Here is a 27,621-nt window from a genome sequence, read left to right on the forward strand (position 1 = left end):
AATTTGAGGCTGAAAACCAACAATAATGTTTGGTGCCCTGCACAGGAATGAAGTGCTGTGGTTACAATGTTAGTAGGAATCTGTGTTTGCTAAGCTGATTTGCAGTGCCTGTTTGTTTCCTGGGCTAAGGTATCTTTTACTTTATGCAATAATAAAGACTATTTTCAAAGCCAAAAAATCCATTTATTGAAAAGAAAATTAATTTATTGAAAGAAACACAGCTTTTTGGGAATCAGAAAGGGCAAGGGAGTGGGGTGGGGAATGGTACACTCACAGATTTGCGTATGTCCTGTCTGGAGTGCTGTGCAATGAGTGCTGCACTTCAGGATGGCTATATTGCATGGTGATGGGGGTTGAGTGCAGAGGGTAAGGGTCGTAGTTCTCAGGGCTGGTTGGTGAACAAACAGGTGTTGGAGGCAGCTGGTGGCGGTAAGAACCCGGATGTTGGGGAAGGGGAGTTGGAGCTGACATGGGGGCACAAGGGAAAGAGTTTTGGGACAAGGACTGCAGGGAGGGGTGGGGGCGGTAATGCTCCGCCTGCATGGCTACGAGCACCTGGATAGAGTCTGCTTGGCGCACCAGAATGCTTATCAGCTGCTCCGTGCTTTGCTTCTGGTGCGCTGCATTTTCCTAGAAGATCCCGCTTTCCCTCTCCTTCCACTCCTGCGCTTTTTGATTCTCTGTGGGAGATTGATGCATCACTTTGTGCAGCATGTCGTCTTTGCTTTTTCGCGGTCTCTTCCGGAGTTTTTGCAGTCTCTCAGCTGGTGATAACACGGACAGCTGAGATCTCAAGGTTGCATCTGTAAAGGCAAAATACAACACTTAACAGAGGCAGCATTGTGTATACCAGACAGAGTAATGATTCCCCCGCACTTAAGGAGGGCACACACAGTCTACACAATAGCATAATTTTCCCATCCCAAAGAGAGCGCACATAACCCACGGGAGCCCCGAAATGGTGAGTAAGGGGGACTGATTGTTTCAGGGCTGTACTGTCCTCTGGGTTTCTGTGCCTTGGGGAGAGCCAACAGATGCAGGAGGCACCTACACTGAACACTGCCCCAACATTTTCCACAGGAGTTATCCTGTAAGATATCTCGCTGCTGAGGGTGACCTGGGAAGCAAGGGAGGGTCTTCTACTGCAATGCGGCTTCCGCCCTGGCCCCTGTGCAGCTTGCCTGTGTGCAGCAATGGTCCCCCCACCCCTCGCGGCACAGTGACGCGGACGCGTTAGCCTGACTGGGACAAGGACCACAGCGGCTCTCCCAATAAACCTGCGCAAGCGCATTGCCCACATTCTGGATGAGACTTTCGAAGAGATTACCGAGGCCGATTACCGCGACGTGATAGACCACATCAATGCGCTATTCCGCATCTAGGCATGCATGCATGCAGCCCTAACCCTCCTCTCCCGAAAAATTTTCTTCCTGAAAATAAAAGCCACTTACTGGGAACCTGCTCCTCTGTTTGTCCTCCACCAAGTACCGGCTGCTTCCTCCTGGCTTGAGAAGAGCTCCTGGCTGCATGTCTCCAGGGACTCCGGGGTGTCTCCCCCCACCCCAGTACCCTCACTCTCGCTTTCCTCCTCCTCCTCCCACTCTGAAGTGTCCACAGTGGTGCTCGGAGTGGAGGTGGGGTCACCCCCAAGTATCGTGTCCAGCTCTTTGTAGAAATGGTAGGTCGTGGGGGCAGCACCAGAGCGGCGGTTTCCCTCGCGGGCTTTGCAGTTGGCACTCCGCAGCTCCTTCACTTTAACCCTGCATTGCAATGCGTCCCGGTCATGGCCCCTTTCCAGCATGGCCTTTGATACCTGGCCAAAGGTATCGTAATTCCTACAGCTGGAGCGCAGCTGTGACTGGACAGCTTCCTCCCCCCAAACACTGATGAGGTCCAGCAACTCGCCATTGCTCCATGCTGGGGCTCGTTTGATGTGTGGAGGCATGGTCACCTGGAAAGATTCACCGATTGCACTCCACACCTGGCTGAGCAAACAGGAAGGGGATTTTTAAAATTCCCGGGGAATTTAAAGGGCGGGTCTGATGGTTGGTCACCTGAGGCCAGGGCAGTAGAGTTCGAACTGATGAGCAGAGTGGCTAGAACAGGCATTCTGGGATACTGCCAAATACTTATGGAGGCCAAAGGGGGGAGGGATAGCTCAGTGGTTTGAGCATTGGCCTACTAAACCCAGGGTTGTGAGTTCAATCCTCGAGGGGGCCAGGGTTGTAAGTTCAATCCTTGAGGGGCCATTTAGGGATCTGGGGCAAAAATCAGTACTTGGTCCTGCTAGTGAAGGCAGAGGGCTGGACTCAATGACCTTTCAGGGTCCCTTCCAGTTCTAGGAGATTGGTATATCTCCAATTATTACCTATTACCAGAGCGCTTTGGGTGGCCACACTGACACTGCAGCAGCAGCACTATACTCTTTATTCCTCTTGTGGAGGTGGAGTACAAACAGCGCTGTAACCGCGGAGATACAGTGCTGTATGTGCTTTGCCAGTGTGGACCGGGAGTGAGTTACAGCGCTATAAAGCCACCACCAGTGCTGTAACTCTCAAGTGTAGCCAAGGCCTTAGGCTTGGGCTGCAGGGCTGTTTCATTGCTCTATAGACTTTTGGAAGTTCCAGACATGGGCAGCCCAAATCTGTTGTCTCGGGTCAGCTACAGGTTTTTCTTTGTTGTGTAGACATACCCTAAGAGGCTTATCAGGGCCTCACTGTCTCTGGGGATGTTAAATACATCTGTTTGTGAGCTCATAACACCTTAATTGAAGGTATTAGAAATATGACAAAGGTTTCCTTTATTCAGAATATTCAAATTTTGTTTAGCTTCTGTGAAGTCTGACTAAAAGCTTCCCCTCTTCCAAACTCATTGGCTTTTTGTGATGACCATTCACGCTAGCACTCATGGCATCATGTTTTTCCTGCCATCTTTATGGTATACAAAGTGTGGGTGGCTTTTTATTAAATAAAGCCCAATATTTCCCCTTAGCAGGTTACATTTAAATTACAGACCTGTAAAGTTGTTGTCTGCAGAGTTCTCACACTTGACTAAAGGAAAAAGTTGCAGAGTGAAAAGACTTCAGTCTTATGAACTGCTTTCTCACTACCTAGCCTTGTAAAATTAGCAATGTTGCAACTTCCTGTAATATAAACGTATAATTAAACATACTTTCTTTGTTTTGGCTATGGAATAACATCTTGATTTGGTTGCCTTCCTTTAGGTTAAAAAAGAAGTTGGTGATGTTAGTATCCTAATCAACAATGCTGGTATTGTAACTGGAAAGAAGTTCATAGATTCCCCAGATTCACTTGTAGAGAAAACCATGGAGGTGAACACCATGGCACACTTCTGGGTAATATACAGATATTCTTTTTTTTATAGGGAACTGTGAAAGAATATTGGCACTTAAGTCTGGTTTGGAAATGAGGGGGGAAATCTCTTATGTAATTGCTGTTTAACTGGTTGATCTTGTAAGGCCCTACATGCAACTCGATGACATTTGTTTGTGAGGTCCAGAAATAGAGGAGACGGAGAGGCGGCCCACAGAAAGCTTGTGGGAGAGAGTTAAGGGATGTGTTTAGCCCCTTGTGCGGGCAATCACTTCTGCCTAAAGAAGCAATAAAATCACACACACACACACCCCAGTATTGCCTGATATTAAGAGATACTTCTGGGAAATGTAAAGCTGAAAAGTACTGTTATTGTGGGCAGTCTGGTGCTATAGCCCTTGATCTGAACTGACTCAGAGCACAGCTGCCAAAGCTGCCATAAACTGGCTACTTCATCAACCATTAGCAGAAAAGAACCTGGTTCAGGTGCTGTCATGGGTTGGGTCAGAACTTATTCTGATTGCATCCTATCACCTGTTTGCCACTGGGAACTTTAGAGTGGCTCCTCTAAAGCACTCTTACTTGGTGTCTTAAATGTCAGACTGACATATGCCGGCATGATTGATTTGAAGACTTTTATCTTAAATTAGTCATTTGATTTGCATTTCGCTATGAAGGAGATGAACTGATATTGTAATAAAGAACTGAAGGTAAATTATGATCCAATAAAGAAGGAGTGGTGAATTAGAATATGCTGCTCTGTTTCTATTTGCTGGAAAACGTGGAAATGACTCATGATGGGTAGCTGAAATCAGCAAATGATGGCGGAAAGGTTAGGAGTTCACTTTTCCCTTCTCAGCTGCTATTTTTAAGATGGAAGCCTACTTGGAAAATGTTGTAGTCCTGAGCTCCTAAGTGTAGGGAATTTACAGCTTCCCAGGACTTCAGTGATTGCAATCTCACTGGCAGCAATCTAGTTTCGGACTCCCCCTAGTGGATGACTACAACATCAAGAAAACTATGGACACATATTGGAGAGTCCTTAGAGATCCACCTTGGCGGATTCAGTTAGTAGACAAAGTGGAAATACTTCCTGTCCTAACTAATATGTATCTTATTAGAATGAGGGAGAAGCATTAAGACTTAATAGGTCTCCTGAATAGGTGGCACTTTTTAAATAGTAATGCTCTAATTGCACAATTAAATCACTTTAAGTAATGTTTAACTGTAAGTGTGGGTTTCAATGTGTTTCATAGACTTATAAAGCCTTCCTTCCAGCCATGATGGCCTCTAACCATGGACACTTGGTTAGTATTGCAAGCTCAGCAGGACTGATTGGAGTCAATGGGCTAGCAGGTTAGTGTATCGAGATCATTCTAAATGGAATCTAAAGGTATGTTCTTGGTTATACTCTTCAACTACAGCTCTTAGGCCAAGCCGTCTGACACTTGTACACTTAATGGCTCTTACTTACCTCAATGGGACCTAGGTTCTCAGCACCATTAAAAATTCTTTTTACCTTTTATTAAAGGACTGGGCCGGGGGTGGGGAGGGGAAGAAGAGAACAGTTAAAGCATTTGAAATGTAAAGTGTTAAGTAAGGATTTTATTATAACATCTTGTGGCTTTTTCCCTTTTGCTGGAGAGTTTGTAGAAGGAATATCCACCCTTTCCTCCTCTCCCCTCATTTGAGATTTTAGATGGTATTAAAGATGATAATAACTACCCTTCTGGGGGGAAGGAGACAGTAATTGAAATGGACTAGGTTTGGAGCTGCTGCTGTTACTAAGTCTGGTCCTCTTGTTTAGAAGATGAAGCAGGACGCACAATAGGAGAGAAAAGAACAGCAAAGATAGAAAATGCAGCTTCTGTGTCTTTGATGTTGACTCTTACTTGCAGCATTACTGCTGGAAAAACACAGGCATGGCCACCCTGAGACGTGGCAAACTTGTATCTGGCCATTTAGGACATTTGGTTTTAGCTGCCTTTCTGATAACAGGCTTACAGCAGTGTTGCAAAACATGTAGGCATGGCTGGTTTAGCCACTCTTAGCCACAGAAGGTGAAAGAAAAGAAATATTGTGAGGAAGGGAAAAGATACATGATGGGAGCGGGAGGAGTCTCACATACCAGGTGATGGTAGGGGTTTACCCAGAGCCAGTGGAGGTGAATCCCTCTCTCTGGCCCAGTCTAGTCAGCACATGTCTCAGGATTAGAACGACAAAGGCCCAGTGGCGTCACCGGGGATTCTTTGTCCTAGGAGACAGCCCAGGTGGCCACTATGATGGTAAAGTTTGTCCCTCTCTCAGACAGCTTTTGATTGGTGGTGGGGAGTCTTTTCTTTTAAGGACCTGTAACGGGTCGGACTCACCCCCGCGGCACCTCCTGCTGGTGACTCTGGGGAATTAGCTCTTTCCAGCCCGGAAGCGCCCTCTGCAGGCCGGTGATCCCCCTGTCTTCTCCTGGCCACCGTGTCCCTCCCAGGACCCCGGTGCCCCTTTAACCTTTAACTGGGTTTCCCCTTCCCAGGGGAACCCCACCCTACTATCCCCACTTCACCTCAGTAGTGGCTACTGCCCAGTCTCTATCTATCCCCCATTCGCTGGGGCAGACTGCAGTATCCAGCACTCATCATCGGCAAAGGGGGTTCGGACCTGCTGCCTTGGCCTACCCCTAGGTTGCCCCCTGCAACCCCCAGTACCTTTTGCCCTATGCTAGGCCACAGCCTGGGGTTTTCTAGGCTAGAGCTTCCCCAGCTCCTCAGCCTTTCCCCAGCCCTGCTTCACCCTAGGTACCTTGTCTCAGTTCCCTGCAGCCAGGCCCATCTCCCTCTAGAAACAGAGAGAGGCTGACTGGGCTCCTGGCTCACAGCCTTTTATAGGGGCCAGCTGTGGCCTGATTGGGGTGTGGCCCAGCTGCGGCTACTTCCCCAATCAGCCCAGCTTGAGAGCAGCAGCTCTCCAGCCCTGCCAAGCCGCTTTTAAACCCCTTAAAACCAGGAGCAGGGATCCACCCTGCTACAGGACCCCAAAAAGGAGCAATGGCAGAGTAGCCCATCCCCTTCATTATTTTGTTCATCAAGTAGGCCTAATTTTTGGCACACCAATTTGGGTTCATTAATTTCTGGTCCCAGACTTTTTTTGTTGACCAAGCATAATCTTAACACTGTCCTTGAATTATATCATTCGGCCTTTTTGTACGAACTAACTTAGTCTTTCTGTCTCCCTTTCATACCTGTTCACATCAGCATTTGTTATAGGTTATTGTGACAATTCATAAACTTACACTCACTTTTTGCAATTCAGCTCACAATTAAGATAAATGAGTAAGCACAGTTATTTTAACAGTACCCAGACTACTCTTGTTAGAGCATAATTTTGCCAGACTTTCTTCTCAGACAAGAAGTTGTGCTTGGTTTGCTCAGCACGAGACACTGGACTAAAACCATGTAGTTATGTTGTTTATGAGAGTTGAGAGATTTTTCTCTTAATGAAAAAATTAGCTATAATAAATAACTCTTCATCTTTCTTCACTCTACAGATTATTGTGCAAGTAAATTTGCAGCCGTGGGCTTTGCAGAAACAGTTGGTTTAGAAATGCTGGCTCTAGGGAAGACAGGCATTAAAACCACTATTGTGTGTCCTTACTTCATCAACACAGGAATGTTTGATGGTTGTAAAACCAAGTGAGTGAATTTTGTGGTTTTGTGTGTAATTAGTATATGGCACGTCAAAAGTGTTTGATTAAATACATATTTATGAAAGGGGATTAGTAATCAGTAGAAATGACATAATCTGAAACTATTATAAGGTAGGTTTTTCTTCATTGTGCCATTTTTAGGGCTCATAGACAAAGCCCAATGATTGCCAGACTACAGAATCTAAGACTTTTTAATTACATTTCTAGCCCCTATGGTACGAATATGAATCTTCCAAATATCAAGCTAGTGTAATCCAATGAAGAGTTCTCTTCCTGTTTCTGCAAATAGCCTGAAACAGTAACTCTGAAAAAAATGTAAACTGCCACTCAGATTATTAACTCAACAACCTAGTGACGGTGTTACTTTAATTGTCAACACATTTAACTACTTCTCTGCTCATTTGAGAGGACACAGACTATGGCCTTGGCTACACTTGTGAGTTACAGCGCAATAAAGCAGCCCCGGGCACCCTAGCTAACTCCCCGTCCACACTGGGAAGGCACGTAGAGCACTCTGACTCCACAGCTACAGCGCTGTTGGTACTCGACCTTGGCGAGTGAAATAATATTTGCTGTGCCGCAGCGCCAGTATGAACGAGGTGTTGCGTTACTGCGCTGTGATCAGCCTTCGGAAACATCCCATAATCCCCTTAAGTCAAGTGGCCACTCGTGTCATTGTTGTGAAATCGGCTGCAGGAGTGCGGAAATGCCCTTTCAGAGCTCCTTATCAGCGCCGAGAAAAAGCAAACATTTACTGTTTGAGTGAGTGAGTGAGAGGCGGGAGGAGAGGGGGGTCTGAACTTACAAGACAGCCTGCTGACACACTCTCAGCACCCCAAAAACCCTCTCTCTCTCTCCACATACACACAACACACTCCCTGTCATTCTCCACCCCACCCCACCCCACCCCACCCCCATTTGAAAAGCACGTTGCATTATGGGCAGCTATCCCAGCATGCAAGTGACTGCACCGCTCCCATTGCCACTGCAAGTGCCGCAAATGTGGCCACGCCAGTGCGTTTGAAGCTGTCAGTGTGAACAGACTGCAGCGCTTTCCCTACTGTGCTCTATGAAGGTGGGTTTAACTCACAGCACTCTGCATGTGCAAGTGTAGCCATGCCCTCAGTGTTCCTTTTCTCACAATCTCATGTCTTCTCCCTAGATGCCAAAAGTTTAAACTGTCTCCTATTTGGCTGCCAAATCTCCATCTTCCTCATGACAGCTTCAGTAGTGTAGCTAGTCGTTGTCAGTACAACCTTTCATGGCATGTTAAACACAGAAAATGTAGAAGCAGAATAAGCTTATCTAAATAAAAATTTTGCTTGATTTGAAGACAGCAAGAATTGAGCTCATAGGTGCCAATCCCAAGTGAAAATAAGACAGCGGCTGATCACTACTTTCAAACTGATTTGTCAGGTGTTATATAATTCCATGAACAGAACTTCATTTTTGTAATGTTTGCTTCTAAGTTAGAGGCAAAATCTTTGTAAAATGTGGTATCCTTCTTTCGTAAGGAGCAAACTTTAAATTTGAAGCTGTCTTGTTCTAAATTTGAAGTTATCCTGATGAAACATAGAGGGGAAAGTTTTGACAATGTCATATTAGTAGCCATATGTTGTCTTTTTCCAGGTGGCCACGTCTACTTCCTATTCTAGATTTGGAGTATGCAGCTGAGAAGATTGTGAGTGCTATTCAACGGGAGCAAGTGTTTCTGCTGATGCCACGAAGCATGCACCTTTTATGGGTTATGAAAAGGTAAGGATGGGATTCTCCTTGTCATGTTTGTGTCTTTCTGCTGTCAAATGCATTTTTAGTTGCATGATTGTGGACTCTACATGCTACTATATCAAATGATTACTTGGGCTGTTGAGTCTAAGCCTACTTAGATATTTACCTTTGTGGGTTTCAAGTTGCTTTTAAGTTTTAGATAAGTTGTTGCTACAGGAAGGCTTCTTCAGGTGGTGGTCTTGGATAACTTGCATGTCTACATGTCTTATACCAGACTCTGAAGAGTCCCAGTAAGGAACACTTTCCCATTGCTATACATATTTAAATAATCTCTAAAGGGAAACAGTTGTTAGTATTGACTGAGCAAAACTACAACAGAGTTTTCTTCTTAGCTATGTAGAGGGGCTGCCCTTGTAATACTGTTGAGCACTTATGCAGGTCAGTAGGAGTTGCTGGATGTTCAACATTCTTGAAAATCTGGCCACTGAGTTAGGTGGCCAAATATGGATTTAGGAGCCTAACTTTAGGCTCCTTTGTTTATTTATTTTATTTAAATCTTGGCCCATAGTTTATTCTAAATCTCTCTAATTAAGCCAAAGGGAGCCAAGAGTACTGCTACAGTGGATGTGTTAAAGCAGTGCAGGCACAAATGGGGACACAGAATAACCCTTGTAACAGTACAGAGACTAGAATCAGTCAACAAAGATGGGCTGTAGCACATAACTTCTAATATTAGGGTTAGCAGGTGGGTGAAGAGGAGCCACCTGAATCTCAGAAGGATTTGTGAAGGACTTTGAAAAGAAAGGGACTACTGTACCAGAAACAAACTGGTTCTGGAAATATTATCATCTTCCTTGCTTCAGATAACACAATTTGCTGCAATTTAATAGACATGTATATTGCTGTATATTAATAGAGCTATCATACTAGCATCTAGAAGCCACAGTGAGGATCAGTGCTGCATTGCATAAACGCGCAAAAATGCTTCTTCTGCCCTGACATGCTTGCACACCCTGAGTATGTTGAAGGCCAAAGGTAGTGTGTGCTGGTTTGAATGCTGAGCATACCAATAGCCTATTTAATGCATGCTCTATTGTGGCTTATTTCTATTGGAGTTTATTAACTTTACTGGAAGCTTGATGCAATATTATCCCACTGCTTTAAAAAAAAACTAGGATAAAACACTAGAGAAGGCTATGAAGACCTTTTTCTTTAGTGCTTTCAAAATATATTTGTTATTTAGGCATTTTTTTTAAGTTCCTGGACTATTTGAAGGCTGGTCCCGCTCCCAGCAGCAGTTAATGGTCCAACGCCTATTTTAAAATCAATGTTTCTATTATTCTTTTTTAAATGTAACCATTCCCAGTTTGGTTTTGAGAGTAGAAAGTGATTCTGTAAGTAGCAGGAAGTGCATAAACAGCTACTGAAACGATAGCTTCAGAGGCGGGAGAAGGGCAGCTTAAAATTTTTTCCCTCCTAACTTCTCTTCTCCATCCTCCTCCCCAAATATCCCTCTTCATTTACCCTTGTCTTTCTACTAGACATCTATTCATAGTTGCATCCTAAAAACTCGAGAGACACTGGGCATCTAGGTGAGCATGCATGAGATACTTTTAGGGAGGAGTGAAAAAACTGTTTCAACAAAAATCCTGTACTTCAATTACAAATATATAATTTTTATAGCGTCTGCCACCACTTGAGTGAGTTAAGTATCTCTACAAAACTACAAATCCTGTTGTACAGATGGGTTATGCTAATATGGAGAAGTTTGGCTTCTGAGGTCTTGAGTACAAAAATAATTATTCCTAGGACTGACAGTTTCCAAAATAAATTGAGAAATTGGGCCCACTTAGATTGGGGAACGTCTTTCATTTCAATTTCTTTATGTACATTATCATGTGGACAGTGAGGCAGTATGTTCTAAAGGAATGTGTCCATTTAGTGACTGGGTTCCTGAGTTCTAATCCTGGCTCTGATATTGGGGAATCGCTGCCTCAGTTTCTCTCTGTACACTGGGAATACTTGCTACCCCATAAATACATTCTGAAGACTGGTAGTACTTCACTTTAGAATCTGTAACGCTTTGTATTCTTGGGCTTAGCCTCATAGATCACTTCTGTGATTTATAAGACTATGTAAATACTCTGGTGTGTTTTTTTCCTTCAGTATTTTGCCTGTGAAAATGGGAATACTCCTTGGAGACTACATCGGGGCCTTCCAATTAATGGACCACTTCAGAGGTCGAGTGAAGAAGGACTGAAAATAAAGAATGAAAATATCCAATACTAGCAGGTCTAAATTAATGGACCAGTTTAGAGTTTTAAAAATGGCCTGCTGTTTCAGCTGCACAGAACTTGCCTTCTGTATAACTGTGCCTCATACTTCTGTTAATTAACCGTTTTAATCAACAGTTTCCAACATGAGCTCTGTCTCCTTCATTCCCTGAATAGCTATCCTCGATGTGATGCCTGTCATAGTCTCTTATCCTTAGTGAATTTGTATGGGTATCCATTTCACAAACTAATCACAATTGGCACCTATATGGGTATTCTCAGTTAAGAAACAGGGTGTAATGGGTTGGGAAGCTAAATTGGCTTTGCATGACTTCAAGATAGTCCCCTCCAGAACAATATTGCTGTTAGGGCTGTCTGAGAAAGCTTATCTTTGTCACTGCCTTTACTGTTCAGTTGATGATTGGAAGTATTTAACTTTCAATTTCCTGAGCTGTTTGGCATCTTTTATGAGCACTAAAATTCACATTCATAAAATTAAGTAAAATGGCAGTTGTAGACACTGAAAATATTTTCCATACCTGTGATGTTGATTCACTAATCAAATACATCTGAAGGATAATAATCAATTTACTATTAATGTCTGTGAAAAAGATTCCAATGATTATAGATGTATCCCTTCCAGAGATGGGCTGATAACAATTGTACATGCTTGTCTGATTACAAATGTTAACTTTTAAATAAATGCCCATATTTTTAGTAGGACTGAGTCATTTATCAAATATAAAAAAGGGAAAATATAAAGTTATGTCTAAAATATTGTAACTCTTAACGCTGTCTTGAAACAAGAGATACAGAGACACACTGAATAAGAGTGGCAGTGAAAGAGGCTTCAGAAATCCTTTCAGGTGAGATGACTGGCAACTAAAAGCAAACCACTGGCAATAAATCGCTTAACATGAGTTTCTCTGTTAGAAATTCTTGCAGAGCCTGGTGGTGGAGGAAGTTAAATTTGATGGAATCATTCTACACCTGTAAAAATCAACAAGGACAAACTATCAACCATGCAATAATTTAAAAGTTTAAATAACATATTATTTGCTCCTCTGAATCGACTTTGCATCATTTATACTAATCCCATTCATTATAGTAGCTCTGCTACTCCTCATTTCTCTCTTACGCTACATCTATGCTGCATGCCTAAGTTTCCCCTGGGCTGCGCAGCAAGGTATCAAGGGCCGCGCAGGCATGGAGAGACGCCTCTCCCCTCCTCTGGCCCAGCCCTACCAGAGCTGCTGCAACTGGGGAGTGTGCTCTCTCCCCACCGCAGTCCTGGGGCAGCCTACACCACAAACCCCTCATCCCCATCCCATGGCCTGCATCATCCCCAGCCAGAGCCCTCACACCCCCCCGCACTCCAACCCTCTGCCCCAGTCCTGAGTGCCCTCCCGCACCCCAAATCCTTCATCCCGGCCCCACCCCATAGCCTGCATCATCCCCAGCCAGAGCCCTCACCCCCCCCCAGCATCCCAACCGTCTGCCTCAGCCCTGAGTCCCCTCCCACACTCCAAACCACCTCCATATTGGTGCACATAATAAAACTCATTCCACACATGGACGTAAAAAATTAGAGGCAACACTGCTGTACACCTCTTGCGACAGCATGTAAGGTAGGTGTAACTACATGCAATGATGAAAAACAGGCTGAGTCCACACTGGTATGTAGCTACATGTATCAGTGAAAGGCTCTGCCGGGGGGGTAGTGGGGAGCACTATATTTCTTTGCTGCCTCTCAGCTGCTTGAACCTTTGCCCGTGGTGGGGAAAGACTCCCCCTGTGATGGGGAAAGACTCCAACAGCAGGACACTACACTGCTAAAAATAGTTTAGATGGGAAGGTTCTCCTTAGGGGAGTAGAAAGCCCTGCAGGGTACATACCCAGAGTTCAGGATTGTCTTTACTTGCCTAAGCTGTGCCTCATCATGTACACAGCTGTTTATACCTGTGCTGGCCCTGGGGTGCCAAAGAGTGTGCAGTGTAGATATACCAAAGTTTAGATAATTAAGAAACCATGTATTTAAAACTTAGGAAGGAAGGATGATCTGTCCTCAGTATTTTGCAATGGCCTTCTAGTTATGAAACTAAAAGCCTCTTTTGTAAATGTGAACCTTCTGAAGGTGTAGACTACCAGCTGCAGAGCTTAAACTTGTTCCCACTGGTAGTAAACTTTAAACATACCAGAGAAACACAAATCTGAGTCACGTTTCACCTTAAACAAGGACTGGCTTATAGGAAAAAAACTGGGTTATCCCAGAGATGAAGTGCACCATTTGACCAGAAACTTAATCAAGTTCTAAATTTGACTTGAGCATCAATGCTTGTTCGTTTGTTTTTGCAGCAAAAAGGTGTATGCTTATGTATCCATACAAAAAGGTGTATGCTTATATGGATAGGCGGCCAATGCTACATAATTGTACCTCAGATGATTTACAGTTTTACTCAAAGTTAGAGTGAAAGCCAAGTGGGTTGTGTGATGTGCTCTCCTTCAAAGCATCCTGTAGGAAATGTTTATCACTTCATGGTTATGGCATCTAAATCTTCAGTAGGAGAGTGAGTGTGGAGCTAATAGTTTAAATTGACTATCCAAAACCAAAAAAGTTATTATTTAAGTCTATTTTCACAAAATACCTAGTAAAACAAAGAATGCAACATATGTGATTTAACTTATAATTGTACAAAACTTGCAGATTTAGGATTAAAGGCTTTGGCAGATCTAGTCTAGGCTACAGAAGTAAGTCAATGAAAGTCACCATGCATCTACCTATTTGTGTGTCTCTACACTGAAATTTGTCTCCTGGCAATCGAAGTATCCCATTATGGCAACACAGTAACACCACCTCCCCAAACAATGTTGAGCTATAGTTGACATACTGTGGTAGACACTGAGTGAGTGTAGACACTCTGTAACCTATGGCAACCCTAAGGGTTCTCAAGTAGCAGTCCCACAATGCCTGACAGTGACCAGTTTGGTCACAAAGGTGAACTACACTGCCATGGGGTCATGGAGACTGGAAGCCACCCCTTTTCCTGAGTGCCCAGTTTGGTGAGCACGCCTATCCGCTCTTCCTTGTCGTGTGCAACTGTTCAACTGCTCTAGACGTGCTCCTGCCTGGAGTAGCCAGGAGGTATTGGGTCTCCTGGGCCTATGAGGAGAAGAGGCTGTACAGGCACAGCTACAGCCCAGTCATAGAAATGTGGACATCTATGAAGAGATTGCCGGGGGGAGGCAGGCAAAGGGGAACAACAGGGATCAGTACCAGTGCTGCGTGAAAGCGAAGGAGCTGTGGCATAACACATGGCCAGAGGGGCCAACAGTCAGTCTGGTGCCAAGCCACAGATCTGCTTATACAATGAGCTACAAGCCGTATGTGGTCACGATCCCACCAGCATCCTGCAGACCACTAGGCATACCTTCAAGGAACCCAAGACACAGACTTCTACTCTGAACAGCAAGGAGGTGGGACACGAGGAGGGGGAGGAGGGAGGCAGTCCAGCTAATTCTGTGAGCCAGGATTTTTTGAGCCTCCACCAGAGTCTAGCCAGTCCAGCCAAGCATGGATAAGCTCAATCCAGAGGAGCAAACCTTGGGTAAGCGTGTGCATGACGTCTCCCTTACAATGTTTAAATGTAGAAATGGTTCCTGGCCCAACCCCAAGTTACCAGGGACACCGGTATCTACTTTTCATCGCTTTACTCATACAAACAACTCTACCTCATCTGTTTTTCATTCCCCTGTGGGATTAGGTGGTGGGACCATGTGGAACAGTTTGTTTATGCATGTAGGGATGTCCCTTGTATCCTCCTGAGTGAGCTTGATAAAACTTTCATGGAGATACCCTGCAGTGCTCTCCTGAAGGTTTCTAGGGATAGCTGCTGTCATAATTATAAAGGGAAGGGAACAGCCCTCCTATGTACAATACTATAAAATCCCTCATGGTCAGAGACACCAAAATCCTTTTACCTGTAAAGGGTTAAGAAGCTCAGGAAACCTGGCTGACACCTGACCCAAAGGACCAATAAGGGGACAAGATACTTTCAAATCTTGGTGGGGGGAAGTCTTTTGTTTGTGCTTTTTGTTTTGGGGGTTGTTCGCTCTTGGGACTAAGAGGGACCAGACATCAATCCAGGCTCTCCAAATCTTTCAGAACCAGTCTCTCACATTTCAAACTTGTAAGTAACAGCCAGGCAAGGCATGTTAGTCTTATTTTTATTTTCTCAACTTGTAAATGTTCCTTTTTGCTGAGAGGATTTTACCTCTGTTTGCTGTAACTGTGAACCTAAGGCTAGAGGGGGTTCCTTTGGGCTCTTTGAATCTGATTACCCTGTAAAGTTATTTTCCATCCTGAGTTTAAAGAGATGATTTTTACCTTTCTTTCTTTAATTAAAAGCCTTCTTTTTAAGAACCTGATTGATTTTTTCTTGTTTTAAGATCCAAGGGGATTGGATCTGGACTCACCAGGAATTGGTGGGGGAAAGGAGATGGGATGGTTAAATTCTCCTTGTGTTAAGTTCCAAGGGGTTGGATCGGCGTTCACCAGGGACTTGGTGAGGAAGTCTCTCAAGGCTACCCAGAGAGGGGAAGGTTTTTGGGGGAAAGAGGGTGTTCCAGACACTCAGAAATCTGGATGGTGGCAGCGAAACCAGATCTAAGCTGGTAGTTAAGCTTAGAGGTGTTTATGCAGGTCCCCGCATCTGTACCCTAAAGTTCAGAGTGGGGGAGGAACCTTGGCAGCTACCTTATTTCTTCCTCTGGTGGAACACTTTCTGATGCCACTCTGCAATGACTGCAGCAGGCATCGTTGCAGTAAACAGGTCAGTGGCATACAGACTGGGTACCTGTGTGCTCTGTGCCTTTGTGACCCTCAGAAGTGAGATATCAGCTAAAATCACCAATGCCTGTGGAAAATAGTGCCACTGCTCAGTGCTATTGCCTATATTCATGCCCATGGAAACTAGAGGCCTAAATTTTGTTTTAATCAAACAATTTCCTCCTCATTTCCCCAGCCCTCACCTGTGGCGGTACATACTCACCGTGCCTGTGGCTGGAAAGCAGTGCTGTGCAGAGCCTATCTTGTTTAAATGCTCTCCGTTGTGACTGTAAATACGATGATACATCTGTCTGTTTTATCTGTAGCTGCTGCCATTGCAGCTTTGAGGGGTGCCCCCTCCACACCCATGGAATGCCTGACCCTGAAGAGGAGGAGAAGGAGAAAAGCGGACTGGGGAAGATGTGTTCACCAAGATCCTGCAAGCCAGTGCTGCGTCCAGTTGTGAACAGAGGGCCTGGAGAGTGAATATAGCAGACAGCCTGGAGAAGGAAAGCACGGATAGGAGAAAGGCCCAAGAGTCCCAGCGGGAAAAGCAGAGGGAGATGCACCAGGACATAATGGTGCTTCTCAGGCAGCAAACACAAATGCTGCAGGCTCTTGTTGACTTACAGGTCCAACAGCCATGTGCTTGCCTCCGAGGCCATCCTGGGAGATAGCAAAGAAAACCATAGCTTCACATACACTGACATGTGAGAGTCATGGTTGCTGTATGTTTGGCAGAAAGGGACTGAAATGGCACGATTCTCCATTCTATTTTTAAGGTTCTGTCCTGTAACTTTTTAAGTTTGCACTGTATTGTTTGTTTTTAATTGCACATAATTATTTTGCACTGTTTTTGGTATGCAATAAGTTGTTGTAGTTGTTTGGAAATAAATTCATCTCTATTGCTTGATAACATATAGTGCAGAATACCTAGCGCTCCTCAAAAGCACACATTACTTGTAATACAGGGATCGGCAACCTTTGGCACGTGGCTCGCCAGGGTAAGCCCCCTGGCGGGCCGGGCTGGTTTGTTTACCTGCCGCGTCCGCAGGTTCAGCCAGTCGTGGCTCCCATTGGCTGCAGTTCGCCGCTCCAGGCCAATGGGGGCTGCGGGAAGCGGCAGCCAGCACCAAAGGTTGCCGATCCTTGTTGTAATATAACAAAACCACAGTGTCTCGATTCAGGGCAAGTTCAACTGTATTTCATGATAACAGTGCAGGGCTGTGCAGGCTCCATGCATCTGTCAGAGATGGCAGACAGCAAAAGGTGCTGCATAGGTTTATGGCATTTTTTTTTAAAGTGTGAAAAATATGAGTTAAGAATGGCATTATGGGACAGAGAAAGTTTTATGTTGGGAACTTGGCCCTTTTGCCCACAGGTAAAAGAAAAGAAGTGGGCACCTGACCAAAAGAGCCAATGGGAAGGTAAAACTTTTTAAAATTGGGAAAGAAACTTTCCCTTTGTCTGTTGTTCTCTGGGCTGGAGGGACGGAGCAGCAATGCTATAAGCAGGAATGCTGTGTAAGGCTTGAACCAAGTATGAAAATCCATCAGATCATACCTAGAATTACTTATTTGAACCCACCCAAATATGTAAGTAAATTAGGAATGTTTAGCTAGATGCGATCAAGTTTCTTCCTTTATTTGTCTTGTGGATCTCCTCTGTGCTAACCTCAGATGCTTTTGTTTGTTTGTAACCTTTAAGCTGAACCCCCAAGAAAGCTATTCTGGGTGCTTAATTTTTGGAATCTAGCAAAAGCCTAAGTTCCAGGTATATTTTCTTTCTTTTTGTTTTTAATAAAATTCACCTTTTTTAACAGGATTGGGTTTTGGGAGTCCTAAGAGGCTTGTGCTTGTTGTCGGAGTAGCTGGTAGCAACAGCTAATTTTCTTTGTTTTCTTTCTCAGCTCTTCCCCAGAGAGGGGGGGTGAAAGGACTTGAGGGTACCCCACAGGAAGGAATTCCCAAGTGCTCCTTCCTGGGTCCAAAGGGGGTTTTTTTGTTGTTGTTTTTTTTGCATTTGGGTGGTGGCAGCATTTATCAAGCCAAGGTCAAAGAAAAGCTGTAACCTTGGGAGTTTAATACAAGCCTGGAGTGGCAAGTATTAATTTTTAAAATCCTTGTGGACCCCCACCTTTCTATATTGAAATCAGTTCTTCGAATGATTGCTCATATCTATTCCAAATAGGTGTGCACGCGCCGCATGCAGTCGGTGGAAAGTATTTCCCTTAGCAGCTCCCGTTGGGTTGGCTGTGGAGCCCCCTGGAATGGCGCCTTCATGGTGCTGAATATATGCCTCTGCCCACCTGGCCCCTCCTCAGTTCCTTCTTACCGCCAGTGACAGTCATCGGAACTGCAGTTGCTTGTGAAATAGCAAGTGCTTCCCTTAGCGTATCTTCTAGTTTGTAGTTGTAGTTTCCAGTTCACAGTTAGTTATAGTTATATAGTTGATAGAGAAGGTTTGGAAGTGGGGTTTCCCCAATCCCTGACCCCTCCCTTGGGTTCTGGGGCATGCCTCAGTCTCAAGGATTTAAGCCCTGCAGAACCTGCCGCAAGCCTATGCCAACAGGCGACCCCCACAATTCGTGCTTGAAGTGTCTGGGGAAGGTGCACCAGAGAGGTGCAAAATTTGCAGAGCTTTCCACCCCAGGATGAAGAAAGAACACAATTTCCATCTAAAACAACTCTTGATGGACTCCGCTCTTCACCCCCAGCCTGCTGCGGACCATCAGGACCTGGCACCGAGCATGTCCATGCAGAGCGCCCCAGCCTCCATACACGACACGGTGCCAGGGAAGGACTCTGATCTAAGAGACCCTTGGCACTGGCGCTCCCCGGCACTGCAGGCTGCGGAGATAACCTGGCACCGCTCCCACTCCTCAGTGCTGCACAAGTGGCATAGGAAAACTGATAGAGGTTGTTCCCCTGTTCGAAGACAGCAGTGCAGGCAGGTGCAACAACTGTGCGTCTTACACAGGAGCACTCGGCACCGAGAGCGCAGGAGTCGGTGCTGTCGTCTTCAGTTCCCCTGAGGGGACCGTCAAGTCCAGCGCCCAGTGACTCTCCAGACTGGTAGTGCCAGTGGAGGAGTTAGAGCTGCCCTCCACCCCAGTCACTTTTGAAGCTGCCAGGAATCTGATTGCCATGATGGCACTTCAGCCGCTGGCAGTCAAAGACAAGCCTCCAGTGCTGCCATGACCAGCACTGTCTAGAGGCAAGCTGGCCATGATGCGGCGGTTGCCCTCTGCAGTTTGGCACTGCTGCCAGCTGCACCACTCCCGATTGCCATCATCAAGGCACCGCTCACTGGGACAGGTTCCAGCCGGGGTTCCCCAGCACCTCTGGGGCGATGATCTTCTTCCCCAACAGTGAGGGTGGAGTGGCTCCAGTCCCCAGCACCGATGGAGCGGCACCAGTCACCCACATGATCAATTTAGCATCGTGAACTCGGTACCAGTCCTCGGCACCAGACACACGGCATCGGTCCCCGGCGCACTACCCATTGGCACCGCCGTGGTCATCATGGTCGAGGTCAGTCTCGTCGGACTCTGATGGGATTCCTTTTACTCCCATTGCAGCTGGCACAGATCTGACAGGCGCTGAAATGAGGCAGGAGTGGTACCCTGGCACCCCCAGTGGAAGCCACCTGCACAGTATCCCTTTTGGATCCCCTGGGCTTCTCCACAAGCTCAGGGGTCCTTTTCCAGGCCACCGCTGAGATGGCATCAGCACAAGGCCCACCACCGAGCCAGGACACAGCCACTGGGACAACAGTCAGTGCAGAGGCCCCCGGCACTGAGCAGGAGGAGGTCATAGAGCTAGCGGGTTAGGAGAACCCCCTGCTACCTCTGGCCTCATCTTTCTCATCCCCCGGAGGTGCATCTACCTCGGGTCTGCCCCCGATAGACCACAGAGCACACCAGGACCTACTGTGGAGGATCGCCCACAACATGGGGTTGCAGGCAGAGGAAGTAATGGAACCTGATGACCCCATGTTGGACATCTTGGCACCAGAGGGGCCAACCAGGGTAGCTCTGCCCCTGATAAAAACAATTCAGAACAACATTAAGACTCTGTGGCTGACCCCAGCATTGATCCCGCCTACTGCTAAAGATGTGGAACGTAAGTACTTTGTGCCCTAAAGGGTACAAGTACTTATTCTCGCACCCGCAGCCATGCTCCCTTGTAGTGGCCACCGTTAATTAGGAGAGACTGGCAGCAGGGACCAACTCTCAAGTCGAAGGAGTCAAAGCAAATGGACCGTTTCGGCAGAAAGGTCTACTCACTGGGAGGCCTGCAGCTGAGGATAGCCAACCAACAAGCTATCCTCAGTAGATACAACTTCAGCTTGTGGGCTTCATGGTGAAGTTTAAGGAGCTGATTCCACCAGACTCCAGAGCTGAGTTTGCGACTATAATTGATGAAGAAAAGGCCGTGGCATGGACCTTTTTGCAGGCCTCGCTAGATGCTGCGGATTCTGCCGCCTGCACCCTTTCCTCCGGAATTGCCATGAGACGGGGCTCATGTTTGCAAGCGTCCGGGTTGCCCCCTGAAGGCAGCACACCCTGCAGAACCTACTGTTTGATGTGGCAGAGTTTTTTCAGAGCAGATGGACTCCAGGCTGCACAGCCCAAAGGACTCCCGGGTAACTATGAAATCATTGGTTATGCACACCCGGCAACCCAATGCAGGCCTTTTAAGCTGTAACCCCAGCAGCAATGCCCCTATCCTCCTCACCTGAGGCAGGACTTTTACAGTTGCAGGGGCAGGAAGGGCAGGCACAAGCCTTCCCATCCCCCACTCAGGCAAAGCCGTGGCCCAGCCAAGCCATCATCAGACTCAAAGCAAGCCTTTTGAAGGTGCACCCGAGGATGGCGCACCTGCCTCAGCACTGGATCCTTCCCCCTGTTTCATGAACCGTCTATCCCACTTCTACTGTGCTTGGTCCCAAATAACATTGGACCGCTTGGTTCTTTGTATGGTAGAAGTGGGATATTCTCTCCAATTCTGCTCCTCCCCTCCCTCCCACCCCTCTTCCCCGTCCCTCTTCAGGGACCCTTCTCACAAGCAACTCCTTTTCCAGGAGGTGCAGGCGCTCCTCGCCATAGGAGCGGTGGAAGAGGTTCCTCAGGGGCAATGGATTTTATTCCTGATACTTTCTAATCCCCAAAGCCAAGGGGGGTCCCAGACCCATTCTAGACCTGCAAGGACTCAACAGATTCATGTTGAAGTTCTTCAGGGTCTCCCTAAGTACAATTATTACCTCTCTGGCTCCGGAAGACTGGTACCCCACCCTCAACGTGAAAGACACATACTTTCACATAGCCATTTGGCCTGCACACAGATGATTCCTAAGGTTTGTGGTCGACCACAAACATTATCTGTTAACGGTCCTCCCCTTCAGCCTGTTGACAGCCCCCGAGTGTTCACCAAGTGCATGTCAGTCGTAGGAGCCTTCCTCTGAAGGAGGCAAGTGCAGGTATATCCCTACCTCGATGACTGAGGGAGCAGGTGGAGTCTCAGGTCTGATTGGTCAGAGCCATATACGAGACACTGGGTCTCTTCATCAACGTGAACAAGTCAACCTTGTCACCATCCCAAAGAATAGAGTTAATCAGGACAGTATTGGACTCGGTACAGGCAAGAGCGTTTCTGCCACTGGCCTGATTCCAGGCAATGACAGACATTATTCAAGGCCTCAGAAGGTACCCGACCACTACAGCAAGGGGATGCTTGAGTCTCCTCGGCCACATGGAAGCCTGCACTTACATGGTCTGGCATGCCAGACTGAGGCTCAGACCCCTCCAAGCGTAGCTTGCTTCAGCCTATCATCCGGAGAGCAACAGCCTGGACTCAGTGGTCACCGTGCCTCCACAGGTGCTTGAGTCCCTCCGATGGTGGCTCGACCCTCAAGCAGTGTGGGAGGGAGTCATTTTCAACAGCCCCCAGCCCTCCTTATCCCAGAGCTGATGCGTCAGTTACCAGGGACGAGATGCACACTTGGGAGACCTCCAAATGCAGGGCCTGGAGTCGCAGGATGAACTCTCACTCCATATCAATATCAAGGAGCTGAGGGCGGTGTGACTAGAATGTCCAGGGCCGGCTTTAGGCTGATTCCCCGGAATCGGGCCCCGCACCTTAGGCGCCTTTTTAATTTTTTTTACTCACCCGGTCCACTCCAGGTCTTCGGTGGCATTTCGGCGGTCGGGGGGTCCTTCGGTGCTGTGGAAGACCTGGAGCAGATCTCCCACTGCCAAAGTGCTGCCGAAGCCCCAGATCGCCGCCAGGTATTTGAATCGGGCCCCGCAGTTCATAAAGCAAGCCCTGAGAATTTCAAACCTTTCAGGCCCGACTACAAGGACAGTGTGTGGCAGTTATGACAGACAACGCCACTGCCATGTTTTACATCAACAAGCAGGGAGGACCCCATTCCTCTCCCCTCTGTCGGGAAGCCCTCCAGCTGTGGGAGTTTTGTATAGCCTGCTCCATTCACCTGGAGGCATCCTATCTACCAGAACGCACTAGCCAACCACCTCAGCAGATCTTTCCGGAATGACGACCGGATGACTGATTGGATGTCATACACTCCATCTTCCAAAGGTGGGGTTGTCTCCAGGTCTACCTGTTCGCCACCCAGAGCAACAGAAAGTGTCCAATGTTCTGCTCCTTCCTGAAACACAGCCTGGGCTCGATCACGAACGTGTTCCTGCTACCCTGGGGAGGCCGCCTGTTGTATGCCTTTCCCCTGATTACCCTTGCACACAAGGTCCTATTCAAGGTCCACAGAGACAGGGAGGAGTTAATTCTGGTAGTACCAGAGTGGCCTCGCCAACATTGGTACACCAAGCTCCTGGAGCTGTCAGTGGATGCCCCGAACATGTTGCCACTCCTCCCTGACCTGATCACTCAGGACCACTCAGGTCTTCATCACCCCAATCTCCAGTCCCTCCACCTCATGGCCTGGAAGCTTCATGGCTAAACCCCATGGAGCTCCTGTGCTTGGAACTGGTAAGAGAAGTCCTACTCGGTAGGAGAAAACCTTCTACTAGGGCCACATACCTAGCAAAATGGAAAAGGTTCGCATTCTGGTGTGCTCAGCATTGCACGTCTCCACTCCAGGCACCTATACCAATCATCGTGAAGTACCTGCTGCACCTGAAACAGCCCAGTCTCGCACTATCCATCAACGTGCACCTTGCAGCCATTTTGACCTTCTACCCTGGAGCGGCCAGACATTCAATCTTCGCCAACCCTATGGTTGCCCATTTCCTCAAGGGCCTGGAGTGGTCATACCCACTAATTAGATAACCGCTCCCTGCGTGGGACTTCAACTTGGTCCTCTTCATGCTAATGGGTCCCCCTTTTGAACCACTGGTGACTTGCTCCCTTCTCTACCTGTCGTGGAAGGTAACCTTTCTGGTCGCCATTACCTCAGTCAGAGTTAAAGGCCCTCACTTCCAACCCCCTCCCCCCACAGTCTTCTATAAGGACAAACCTCACACTAATGTCCTAAAACAGAGGCTCCACTTTCTGGATGTTCGGCGGGCAGTAACCTTTTACACTGAGCGCACAAAGCCATTTAGGAAGTCGAACCAGCTGTTTGTGAAGGTTGTGGACCAGATGAAAGGGCTCCTAATCTCATCTCAGAGGATCTCATCATGGATTACGTCCTGCATCCAGACGTACTACGAGCTAGCCAAGGTTCCATCCCCGGCCCTTATGGCTTCTTTGGCAGCGTTCCTAGCCCAGGTTCCAGTAGAGGAGATCTGGAGGGCAGCAACATGGTCCTCGGTGCATATGTTCACCTCTCATTATGCCATCATCCAGCACGCTAGCGATGATGCAGCATTTGGCAGAGCAGTGGTCCAGTCAGCAATTCCATTACTCCAACCCCACTGCCTAGGTAGGACTTGGGAGTCACCTAATTGGAATCGATATGAGCAATCACTCGAAGAAGAAAAATGGTTACTCACCTTCTAGTAACTGTTGTTCTTTGAGATGTATTGCTCATATCCATTCCAATACCCACCCTCTTACCCCTCTGTTGGAGTAGCCAGCAAGAAGGAACTGAAGAGGGGCCGGGTTGGCAGGGGCATATATTCAGTGCTGTGAAGGAGCCACTCCAGGGGGCTCCACAGCTGACCCGACAGGAGCTGCTAAGGGAAAAACTTTCTGACAACTGCACGTGGTGCATGCACTCCTAATTGGACTGGACATGAGCAACACACCTCGAAGAACAACGGTTATGAGGTGAGTAACTGTTTTTTTTCTGTTTAGTCAGAGACTATGCTAGTCTTTTAGCCATTATTTTTCAGTATGTCACAGATTAGCAACAGATTTTCATTTCCAAAATAGGAATTGTTGCTTTATTTTCAGCGTGTGGAGGTCTGTTTAATGTTTTCTTGTATAGATCTAGGCTTCTCTTTATCTTGATATGCTAGTATCTGGGGATGTGAATAAACTTTTAGCAGACATTGCCCTAACATAAGTCTCTTTTGTTCTGAATTTTTCAAATAGAGCCTTTTCTATTTGCATGTGAAATGGGTCCCTGAAAAACACAACTTCATAGATAATTATGATAGTTAATGCTAACATAAATTTTGGAATTAATATTAAATCTCATGCTTCATGATTGTGATGGGATGTACTCCTCACACTGCCCTCAACGAGTTGAATTAGACCAGGTGGGCCCGATCAGCCAATTAAGCTGCAAAAGGGGGAGATTTAGGCTGTGTGGAGGGCACTAATTAGAAGGAAGCTCATCTGTGACGGGACAGGCAGGGCTTCTATAAAGCCAGGAGGCCGGCAACAGTGGTGGGTGGCTGAAGGAAGCCTCCAGTCTCCCTTCCTAAGATAAGGGAGAAGGAAGGGGGAAAGGAATCCAGGAGGTTTAGCTAATAGACCTTGGAGAGGGTCCTGACTGGAAAGGCTGGTGAAGGAGAATCTTAACGAAGAACAGTAGGAAGTACTCCAGGGAAGAGAACAGTGGGATTGGTGAATATCAGACTTTAACTGCTCCCTGTAGGGCCCTGGACTGGAACTGAGAGTAGAGGGTGGGCTAGGGTTGCCAGGTGTCTGGTTTTCAACTGAAACACCCAGTCGAAAAGGGACCCTGGTGGCTCGGGTCAGCAGCGCTGACCAGGCCGTTAAAAGTCTGATTGGCAGCACAGCAGGGTAGGCAGGCTCTCTGCTTCCAGGAAGGGGCCGGCATGTCCCTCCAGCTCCTATGTGAAGGGGCGGCCATGGGGGCTCCACATGCTGCCCCCACCCCAAGCACCGGCTCTGCAACTCCCATGCTGGGGAGCAGTGCACAGAGCCCCTGGCAACACCTCCGCCTAGGAGCTGGAGGGACATGTCACCACTTCCCGGGAGTCACCTGAGGTAAAGTGCCACCTGGAGCCCACACCCCCTCCCACACTCCTGCCTCAGCCCAGAGCCCCCTCCCACACTCTGAACCTCTTGGCCCCAGCCTGGAGCCTCTCCTGCACCCCAAAATCCTCATCCCCAGAGTCCGCACCCCCAGCTTGAGCCCTCACCCCATTTTATGCCCCAACCCCCTGCCCCAGCCCAGTGAAAATGAGCGAGTGAGTGAGGGTGAGGGAGAGCGAGGGACAGAGGGAGAGGGGATGGAGGGCCAGGGCAGGACCTCGGAGAAGTGGGAGGGCTGGGGCGGGGCCTCAGGACAGGCGCAAGGCAGGAGCAGGCAAGGGTGTTCAGTTTTCTGCTATTAGAAAGTTGGCAATGCTAGGTTGGGCCTGGGTTCCCCTACCAACCACTGCAGAGTGGTATTGGTAGGGGCAGTGAATGGGTAGACTGACTGAGTCATTGTGGGAGTGACATAGTCAGGGCAGAGAGTGGGAGGACTGCCTGATGCTGCTTGTGCAGAGAAACTTTGAAAGATCTGCTCTCTCCAGAAGGGGAAATTACAGTATGACCTGGCTGGCGAGTCAAGTCACAAGGTAGCAGTACTGAGACTTGGTGAGTGGGAGGAGAGCTGCACAGTGGAAGAGAAGCTGAATTGGATGGAGTTAATCCCCAGAATTGCCAGCAGGTGGCATCACCCAGCCGTGAGTAGAGTACTGCAGTATAAGGATTTAAGCCAATCTCTAAGTAAAGGATTTAGGAGAAGATCTAATAAGATTATCCCACAGCAGCCTAATGTAAGGTTTCTTGCATCTTCCTCTGTGACTGACCAAAAACTATTAAAGAAAGGATGCATTTTATTTATATATTTGGTTATAATCCCCATGCCTTTGACAGATACAGAATTTCCCTCTGAATCTAACCTTTGCTGCCTGATCTCCACAATCTATACTTAGTTGTTTGGTTGGTTTTAATTGTCTTCACAACCATTAGGGCTAGAAATATAATCTTTAAAATGTGAAACAAGTGAAAACCAATCCAGTGCCAAGGAATAAGGGGAGGTCAGATACAGGACCTTAGTTGGAAACGTCTTTTGCACTGTATGTTGTGTTTTGAGCGGGCTTGGGGGGGACTTTTGGTTTCTTTGTTTGTTTTTATAGGGAAGACTATTACATTTTTCAAGGAGGCTGGCAGGTTTGCTTTTGTGTAGTAGGCATTGATAATATCTGTTAACCAAGGGCATAATTGTCCCACACTGATTTTTCAGCAGCCCAGTGGATGCTGTCTGACTGGTGGTTCTAATCCTTCTCAAAGCTTCTGGTAATTCTATGGCTGTCATCCAATTACCACTGTTAAATTTGAGTTGTAAATATAATAATGTATGGAGATACCTATATCTCCTAGAACTAGAAGGGACCTTGAAAGGTTATTGAGTCCAGCCCCTGCCTTCACTAGTAGGACCAAGTACTGATTTTTGCCCTAGATCCCTAAGTAACCTCCTCAAGGATTGAGCTCACAATGCTGGGTTTAGCAGGCCAATGCTCAAACCCACTGAGCTATCCCTCCCCCTGCTGAACAGGAAAACCCAGCAAATTTGTGTATGTGTGTGTGTGTGTGTGTGTGAGAGAGAGAGATAAAATCTCTGAAAGAGATAAAGTAGCTGCTGATAAACCCACACAGCAATAAAGGTTGCACCTAATTAAGATAACTATTTTGAAAATAAGTGTGTGTAAACCTACCACAGGCAGCCTGGAGGAAAGCATAATATATGTGTAATTAAAGATAGGGAGTGACTTTATAGAATGAGCTGTGGTAGATTACTGAGGAAGTTGGGGGGTGGACTCCCTGTGCTAAAGCAGTTGACAGCTTGAAAAGGAGCAAAGGTAGAAAGGCAGAAAAGACATTATAATTGACAACCCACTGATTATGCTTATGCAAATCTGAGATTTCTTTATGTATTGTGTCAACCACTGAAAAAAATCATTTGGCAGCAGCGATATCATGAATAGAATGGAATTTAAGTACACCATGCCACGTGCTACTACAGAAGCAATGCATCTCCATGCACCAAGTTTCTGTGGGAGTATTTTGGGTGTCCACGCTTTTCTTTTGATGTCAGGGATTTTGTCATGTGGCAGAACTTTATCTGTGAATTTGCAAATGATGAATGTAGAGATATGTTTGTAGGAGATTATAATTTAGAAAGAGACTCCCTCATAAGGAACAGTATTATGAACATAGGAATTTGGAAGTGTGACCTGGAGGGGGGGTGTTGGGAACACCACATCGTTGTGCACAGCAGCTCGCTACAGAAGCTCTCCAGTTTGTTTTATTAAAGTTTTATTCCTTTCTTATTCCCTGGTTTGCTATTTAATGCTATTTACCGCGGGGTGAGGGGACT

The 27,621-nt window shown here is 46.9% G+C and overlaps 1 protein-coding gene across 2 annotated transcripts in view; it reads left to right on the forward strand.

Moving 5' to 3' along the window:
• LOC123363803 (epidermal retinol dehydrogenase 2-like) overlaps positions 1 to 11,750 on the forward strand; it is a 31,518-nt gene extending 19,768 nt beyond the window's left edge. For both annotated transcript variants that reach the window (XM_045005207.1, XM_045005206.1), the window contains exons 3-7: positions 3,224 to 3,355; positions 4,589 to 4,688; positions 6,871 to 7,015; positions 8,659 to 8,784; positions 10,924 to 11,750. In XM_045005207.1, the coding sequence (XP_044861142.1) occupies positions 3,224 to 3,355; positions 4,589 to 4,688; positions 6,871 to 7,015; positions 8,659 to 8,784; positions 10,924 to 11,017 (597 nt within the window). In that variant the 3' untranslated portion in view covers positions 11,018 to 11,750. The remainder of the gene's footprint in view (positions 1 to 3,223; positions 3,356 to 4,588; positions 4,689 to 6,870; positions 7,016 to 8,658; positions 8,785 to 10,923) is intronic.
• The last annotated feature ends 15,871 nt before the right edge of the window (positions 11,751 to 27,621 follow it).

The sequence above is a fragment of the Mauremys mutica genome, chromosome 2, assembly GCF_020497125.1.
Source record: "Mauremys mutica isolate MM-2020 ecotype Southern chromosome 2, ASM2049712v1, whole genome shotgun sequence".
NCBI classification, from domain to species: domain Eukaryota; kingdom Metazoa; phylum Chordata; order Testudines; family Geoemydidae; genus Mauremys; species Mauremys mutica.